The sequence below is a fragment of the Otolemur garnettii genome, unplaced genomic scaffold, assembly GCF_000181295.1.
Source record: "Otolemur garnettii isolate 467f Iridium unplaced genomic scaffold, OtoGar3 scaffold00073, whole genome shotgun sequence".
Classification (NCBI taxonomy): Eukaryota; Metazoa; Chordata; class Mammalia; order Primates; family Galagidae; genus Otolemur; species Otolemur garnettii.
Window position 1 is genome coordinate 2,118,649 of NW_003852468.1, and position 8,361 is coordinate 2,127,009.

The 8,361-nt window shown below is 51.4% G+C and overlaps 1 protein-coding gene across 1 annotated transcript; it reads left to right on the top strand.

Moving 5' to 3' along the window:
* Window positions 1–3,333: 3,333 nt before the first annotated feature.
* Window positions 3,334–7,724, top strand: ZNF697 (zinc finger protein 697). The gene is made up of 2 exons (XM_003793810.3): window positions 3,334–3,596; window positions 5,493–7,724. The coding sequence occupies exons 1-2, from the start codon at window positions 3,371–3,373 to the stop codon at window positions 6,776–6,778; spliced, it is 1,512 nt and encodes a 503-aa protein (XP_003793858.1). The 5' UTR covers window positions 3,334–3,370; the 3' UTR covers window positions 6,779–7,724.
* Window positions 7,725–8,361: the final 637 nt, after the last annotated feature.

Sequence of the window (8,361 nt, forward strand, 5' to 3'; positions counted from 1 at the left end):
GGCCGGAGCTCTAGGAGGGACCACAGAGGTTTTGAGGGTCAGTTGTCTCTTGTGGGATACCCCTGTTAAAAAGCTGATGGTTTTTATTTATTTTTTATTTTTTAGAGACAGAGTTTCATTATGTTGCCCTCAGTAGAGTGCTATGACGTCACAGCTCACAGCAATCTCCAACTCTTGGGCTTAGGTGATTCTCTTGCCTCAGCCTCCCAAGTACCTGGGCCTATAGGAGCCCGCCCCAACGCCCTGCTATTGTTTTTGTTGTTGCAGTTTGGCTGGGGCCAGTTTTGAACCCACCACCCTCCGTATATGGGGCTGGCACCCTACCCACTGAGCCACAGGCGCCACTCAAAAGCTGATGGTTTTAATGAGATTTTTCTCCTGAACTCAGTGTTGGGAGACTTGCATTTCAGGTAGTATAAGTTCCACAGAACATTCCACAGGAGCTCGGCTGCATTTCAGGACATGTTGACTAACCCACCTCAGACACAGATGTTTAAGAGAGGAGCTCAGTTCTTCCCTCCCATCTAGCTGATATATCGTCATCCCTCAGAAAGAATCTAATATGCTATTTAGGGTGATTTGTCTGCCAAAATTACAGAGGCGCTGGGGTGTCTTTGAGGAGTGCTGGAATGACATCAGGACTTTAAAAGAGGAATAACGTGTACATTCTTTATTTGTTTGTACAGTTCAAAGCATCAATTACTCCTTGCAGTATTTTCCAAAGTGCTTTTTAATTAGTTTCCTTCTGACACCCTCCCTGTGAGAAAGGTTAAGTAGCATTACCCTCCTTCTACTGATGGGGAGGCAGAAACAATGAGAGGTTAATTGGCTTGCCTTGGGCTCTGCAGTGACGCCAACCCAGCCGGAATTTCCGCTGCTTGTAACTCCCGCTTTCCACTTTCCAGCTTGGTAGAGCCAGGGCTGCCTCAGGGCAGGAAAAGCTCCCAACCAACAAAAAGGGCATTTTGCTCAGCCATATTCTTGCAGTCCTGTTTGGGGGGCTGCTGAGGCAGAGAAAGAAATGGTCTCTTGGCTTGGTGCCTGTAGCACAGTGGTTATGGCGCTGGCCACATGCACCAAGGCTGGCAGGTTTAACCTGGCCAGGGCCAGCTAAACAACAATGACAACTGCAACAAAAATATAGTTGGGTGTGGGTGGCGCCTGTGGCTCAAAGGAGTAGGGCGCTGACCCCATATGCCGAAGGTGGCGGGTTCAAACCCAGCCCTGGCCAAAAATTGCAAAAAAAGAAAACATTAAAATACATATATAGCTGGGTATTGTGGCAGGTGCCTGTAGTCACAGCTACTTGGGAGGCTGAGGCAAGAGAATCACTTAAGCCCAAGAGTTTAAGGTTGCTGTGAGCTGTGATGCTACAGCTCTCTACCCAGGGTGACAGCTTGAGACTCTGTCTCTAAAAAAATAAAAAGAAATGGTCTCTTAATAGCCCAAGACCCTCAACCTAGAAACGGTTTCGCTGCCTTGAGATAAGCTGTAGGAGTGATGGATGGGAGAAATAAATTATTTTTGGCTCAACTGCTCCATCTTGGCAGGGGGCCTTTTAAATTTTAAATGTAAACCTGACATCTACAAGACATCTACAAAAGGTTTTGGAATCTGATGTCACTTTCTCCCTACAGTTCACAGGTTGTCTTTTTCTGTGAAGGGGTTACCAGTTATCCCTGGCGCACATATCTGTGTTCTCTCTGATTCAGATAATGTAAAATATGTAAGTAGGAGTAGAGAGATGACTTCTAGTATAGAAGGTCCCTGCATCTCTTCCTGCCCCCAGCAGACCCAAGCTTGAATCTTGGCTCACTGCTCCCAAGAAGGAGTCAGTGATACTCTGATGACCTGGTCTTAGAAAAGAAGTTACCATACTTAATGCTTCTCTTATTCCTGAATGGACTTTGTACATTTTCCTCTGGCTCGTAAAGGCCCACACAAAATTAGCCAAAATACAGGGTTGCATACGAACTCTGTGGACACCCTGTACTTATAAGATTGCTGTGAGTTCAAGAAGAGTAAGGAAAACATGGAGCTTTGAGCCAGCATAATTGGTTTAAATTCCCCTCTGTACTGCTTCTGGGCTCTGTATCCTCAGGCTAGTGGGGTCTTCTGTTTAAGCCTCAAGTTTTTTCAGCTGTAGAAATGACAATAGCTACTTCTTAGGGTGGAAAGCTGAGCAGGTGCTCTGCATGGGATGAGGACAGAATTTCCTTAGACCAGTGATTTTTAACCTGTGAGAGGATCTTCAGTGTGCCACAAAAATTTTTAAAGATTATTTTTGAAAGAAGTTCAAAGTGAAGTATATTCTTTTTCTTACTCTTTTGTTTGATCAACATGATTTAAATGTGCTGTAGGAGCCTAACCGAAGGTTCAAATGAGCCCTGAGATAAAACCAGTTGAAAAACACTACTCTAGACCAAGATTAGGATATAAAAATACAGACTTTATTTTATCTTAGAAAGGAAAAGGGAGAGAAAGAGGAAAGAGTGGGGAAAGAGAGAAAAGAGCAGGGAGATGGCCGGACATCCCAAAGAAAGGAAGGAAGAATGCCCACTGTAGTGGTCAAGGGGCAGCTGTGTTTAAGGGGGGCAAAGAGGAAAAAAGGTCACTGTAGCCAGATTCACGAGGTATTGTGGGTGTGAATGCTGTGTCTGTTTTTCTGCTGGCAAGTTGTAGACAGACTTTTTACAGGTGTTTCCAATCCAAGCCAGTTGTTCATCAGGACACTCTGGAACCCTTGGGTTACAGAAACAGTCTGGAAGACTGAGAGCTGATGACGTGTAAAGAGAAAAAGCTTACACTTCCTTTCTATCTGCTGTTTGCAGTGCTTTGTGGGAAGGGAGGTGGGGGGTGTTGGGGTGTTGCTAGACTGAGAAAGCAGACTGAGATATTGATTTTAGTCCTTACCGAAAAAACCATGAGTTATAATTTCTCTATCATTTCACTATAAAGACTAACCATCCTTACACTACCTCACTGTTAAACCATAAAACCAGGGCGGTGCCTGTGGCTCAAAGGAGTAGGGCACTGGCCCCATATGCCAGAGGTGGCAGGTTCAAACCCCCCCCCCCAAACCATAAAACCACATTATTAGACATCCACTTCTCAGACAGAAGTAGATCAAGTTTGGTCCAGAGTTGGCATCAGAATGGGGGGGGCTGCCACTGTCCCTTTGCCACCAAGACCACCCTCTTTTGCATTTGGTTGTTTAACCTTAAAATGGGGGCTGGGAGGGCAGAGTGGAACGCTATACATTTTCTCAGGAAATCAAGGCTAGACGTGGGATGAGGCCTGACTGACATGACCTCTTTGTTTTGTCTGAAGCAGGGATCCCTGGTCGCCTCCCTTGCCCTTCTCTTCCCGGATGGAACAAGATCATCATCAGGGTCTGTATGAATGCCGAGACTCAGAAGACAAAGGGATGGGCTCTGATTTTGAGAACACTGAGGACAAGGAGGGGGACCCAGAAGAAGGAGAAATGGGCTTTCATTCAGAGGACACAGACAAGAGAGAAGGCCATCCAGAGATGGAGATGGGCTCCAACCCACAGGACTCCAGGGACAGAGAAACAGTGCCAGATGTCTGCACCGGTGAGGAGAAAATGGAATTTCTGCGAAAGTTGCCCCATTCATATTTACTTCTCCCTCCTCCAGAGTCATAACCAGGGGTAGCAGTGTCTACGGGGAGCTCTCTAGAGGAGACCATTAGGCAGATTCTGTAGTAACTTGGCTTTTCTAGTGTAGGTCCCTTGGAGCATCCTCCTCCTCAGTGTAATCTGAGGGGGCTGCATTAGTATGTGTGGAAAGGGTCACTCGGTGGCACAGCACTTTAAAGCACAGAGAATGCTGCTATAAATTAACACCTGTAACAGCCCAACAGTGGAATTACCCAGGTAGTGTTAGAGCCCATCTCCTAGGGTGGCTGGGAGAGTTGAGCTCTTGCAAATAATGTGTTACTTAGGCTGGGTGCTGAGGCTCACCCTGTAAATCCAAGCACTTAGGGAGGCTGAGCTGGGAGGATCACCAGAGGCCAGGAGTTGAGACCAGCCAGCCTGGGCAACATAATGAGACCCTGTCTCTACAAAAAGTTATTTAAAAAAAAAAAAAAGCCAGGTGTAGTAGCACACACCTGTAATCTTAGTTACTGGTGGGGCTGAAGCAGGAGGATTGCTTGAGCCTAAGAGTTGGAGGCTGTAGTGAGCTATGATTGCACCACTGTACTCAGCCCAGGTGAAAGAGAGCAAGACTCTGTCTCTGATTTTTTTTCTGAGACAAAGTCTCACTATGTTGCCCTCAGTAGGTAGAGTGCTTTGGTGTCACAGCTGATAGCAACCTTAAACTGTTGGCCTTAAGTGATTCTCTTGCCTCAGCCTCCCAAGTAGCTGGGACTACAGGCGCCCGCCAAAACACTTGGCTATTTTTGTTGTTGTTGTCATTGTTGTTTGGCAGACCTGGGCTGGGTTCGAACCCATCAGCCCTGGTGTATGTGGCTGGTCCTGTCTGATTTTTTTAAACAAAGTTACTTAGTACACTGCAAGGTTAAAAAAAAAAATCTAGAAATTTACAGTTATAGTCCTCATCTGCCTTTGGAGATAAGTAAACTCATTAAGTGACATGCCTGGGTTCATGTGGCTAATTTCCAAAATGCACAAGGCCTCTGTTAAATCTCTTGCTATTCCTGACCCTATGAGTGAATGCTGGGCCTCCGCCCACCTCCTTGTTTCTGTCTTTGGTATGCATTGCTTTGCCCTGATCAGTGCCTGCTCTGGGGACAGAGGTAAAGACCTGAAATACTTTATGGTGGGGACTGTGAGGTTACCTCGTCCTCCTCACTCCAGCCCCAGAATCCCACCTCCCTGCTGGCCTCCCCCACGGTGCTCGCAAGCCTGTGAGCTCCACATCACAGCCACTTCTTGGAGTGGGATGAGCTTCCGGAGCCCCACAGATGCGGGTCCTGGGCTGCCTCTAACCCGGGTCCTAGGCTTCGTGCTCCCTTCCCCCATCCACAGTAAAGTCCAAAAGGTGAGTTCCCTTTGTCATTTTGTCCACAGACTAAACATATTTTAAAAATCAGTCAGGACATGGCGAGGTCATACGGTCTATTCTTGTGACTGGCCACCCCGGCCTTGTCTTGAGGCAAGGGCCTTCAAAGGCAGCGGAAGCTCTTGGAGCGAGTGAGCCTCAGAGATCTCATGGAGTCCCACCTGGCACAGCTGTTTCTCCAGCACAAACCCTCAGGCCTCCTGATGGCTCCGTTAGGCAGTGACTCAGGCCCCAGCAACTGCCTGAAGGATTGGTGGGCAAAAGAGGCTAGTGAGTGGACGCTCCCTGGAGGAGCCAGGCGGGAGGGAGGCCGGGATCTGGGGGATTTGGAAGGGTGGGTAGGAGGACGAATCTCTGGCCTCCACTCTTGTTCCTGAGACTGGCTTCCTCGGGGCTTACCTTTTGAGTGCCAAGTACCCTTCACGGCCGGCTTTTCTGTTGCAGAGAGGCTGCTAAATGACGGAGAAGGGGTTGCTCTCCAGGAGGAAGAGGAGGACCAAGCTCCTGATATGGGGATGTTCCCGGGACTTTCCGAGTCAGACTGCATATCCCGGAGCCCCCGGGAAGAGGAGGAGGAGGAAGAGCAGCCGCCCCCTCCGGTACTGCCCTGGAGGCGACACCTGTCCCTGGGCAGTCGGCACCGGGGGGACAAACCTGCCCACCGCCGCTTCCACCGGCTCCACCACCCCATGGCTGTGGACCTCGGTGAGCTCGACAGCCTGGTGGCCAGCATCATGGACGCGCCCACCATCTGCCCGGACTGCGGGGAGAGCTTCAGCCCGGGCGCCGCCTTCCTGCAGCACCAGCGCATCCACCGCCTGGCGGAGGCGGCCGCCGCGGCCAGCCTGGAACCGTTCGGCCTGGCGGGCGAGTGCGGCGCTGTGGTGGGGGTGGTGGGCGTGGCGGGCGGCTTCGGGACGGGCCCCGCGCTGGCCCGGCCGCCCCGGGAGAAGCCCTTCCGCTGCGGGGAGTGTGGCAAGGGCTTTAGCCGTAACACCTACCTGAGCAACCACCTGCGCCTGCACACGGGCGAGCGGCCCAACCTGTGCGCCGACTGCGGCAAGAGCTTCAGCTGGCGCGCAGACCTGCTCAAGCACCGGCGGCTGCACACGGGCGAGAAGCCCTACCCGTGCCCCGAGTGCGGGGAGGCCTTCAGCCTCAGCTCGCACCTGCTGAGCCACCGGCGCGCGCACGCGGCGGCCAGCGGCGCGGGGGCGGCGGCGCTGCGGCCCTTCGCCTGCGGCGAGTGCGGCAAGGGCTTCTGCTGGCGCTCGGACCTGGTGAAGCACCAGCGCGTGCACACGGGCGAGAAGCCCTACATGTGCTCCGAGTGCGGGGAGACCTTCAGCGTCAGCTCGCACCTCTTCACGCACAAGCGCACGCACTCGGGCGAGCGGCCCTACGTGTGCCGGGAGTGCGGCAAGGGCTTCGGGCGCAACTCGCACCTGGTGAACCACCTGCGCGTGCACACCGGCGAGAAGCCCTTCCGCTGCGGCCAGTGCGACAAGCGCTTCAGCGACTTCTCCACGCTCACGCAGCACCAGCGCACGCACACCGGCGAGAAGCCCTACACGTGCATCGAGTGCGGCAAGAGCTTCATTCAGAGCTCACACCTGATCCGCCACCGCCGCATCCACACCGGCAACAAGCCGCACAAATGCGCCGGCTGCGGCAAAGGCTTCCGCTACAAGACGCACCTCGCGCAGCACCAGAAGCTTCACCTGTGCTAGGGCTCGGTCTGCGGGCACCTGCCCTTCAGGGAGCATGCGCAGGGTGGATGTCCTGGGCAGACCCCAGCGGGAAGGGACGGGGCCTCTTGATGCCAGGGGCTCTGGAGGGGAGTGGCTGCTGTGTTTTGCCTGCCTCCTCTCGGTGGAGAAGAACTTTTGGGAGATGTGCTTGAGATGATGGCTTCCTGAAGTCCCTCTGTAGGAGTGAAGATGGGAGGAGTAGGGGCATTGAGGACCTTGAAGAAGAGGGAGTTGGTGGCGGGCAGTAGAGCAGGGTGGGCTGCGATGGCCTGTGGGAATCAGAGGAGAGGGTAGGTTTGAAGTGAGGGTTATGCATAAAATAAAGCATGGGTGTGAGTAATTCTATCCCTGGTCGCCAGGTGGTAAGCCAGTGTTTGCCCTGACCCCACACATCACATCAACTGTAGTCCTAGAAGTAGGAGAACCTTGTCAGTCCCATAGGAGACGATATTTACTTTACTCTTCCCTCTCTCTGAGCCACAGTTAGCTGCTATTTTGAGGTATCCAGGGGAAACTGGGCAGAAAACGACACATCCTCATTTCAGGGGACAACGGCTAACATTTAGAAAGGCACGTGTGACTGGTTCTTGGATCTTCTGGGTAGTCTTGGTCCTACTCCCGGTTCTTTGCTACTTTGAAAACACTCTGGCTTCATGCTGGGGCAAGGTGTCCACCGAATGACCAGCCTCCTCCCCTCTTCGCCCATCCCTGGTGTGTGCCATACCCAGTGTTTCTGTCACGTCTCCCCTGTGAAATTTTAAGTGCAGGGAAAAGGAACCATCCCGGCTATGTGTGACTTTCCCTTTCTCGGGTCAGTTTGGTGCCTGAATTTCAAGTGAATTTCAGGCCATCAATAGTTACCCTGGTGACCTGCTAGAAAAAACAACTAGCTCAAAGTTTTGCTGGCCTGTGTGTGAGAGATCCAGGAAAAAACAAGCGTTTAAGTGATACGAGGCTCTTTTGTTTCATTTGCCTTCACTTCGCGTCTGCGTACCCTGTCCCCTGCTGACTCCCACTTCCATCCATATCTATGAAGGATTTAGTCCAGTAGGAATGGCTCCTTCCTACATGTGAAGGCACAGTGGAAATCTCAAGGCTTTACACCAGAGGGCACAGGCAGCGAGAGGTGTAAATGCAAAATTGCCAAATAGCACAAGTGATGAATGTTCTCTGGTGGTTACATAGATGCCAAAATCACACTTTGGTGTTTGCAAGGTGCTTTATGCTTTTTAATGATTGTTAGTGTTCCTCACAGCGTTGTGAGGTCAGTCAGTATTATGACCCCTGTCTTGGGGAAGGCCTGGGGACAGCGTGGCAAGCTGCCCTGGAGAGAGGAGGCTGATGACAGTGTGAATAGTTGTGGTCTGACCTTTTGCTTTCTCCAGCTCAGCTGCTAGGAAGACTTACCTGTCAGTCATGATTTATATAATAAAATAAGGGCACTGAAAATCGTTATGCTTGATGGAACACTTAAAGCTAGTCTAGAAGGGCCAGATATGTCCTTAATTGACAAAGCTGGTCTTTGTCACCTAATTAGGGTATCCCAGCTATGTTCCCATTCT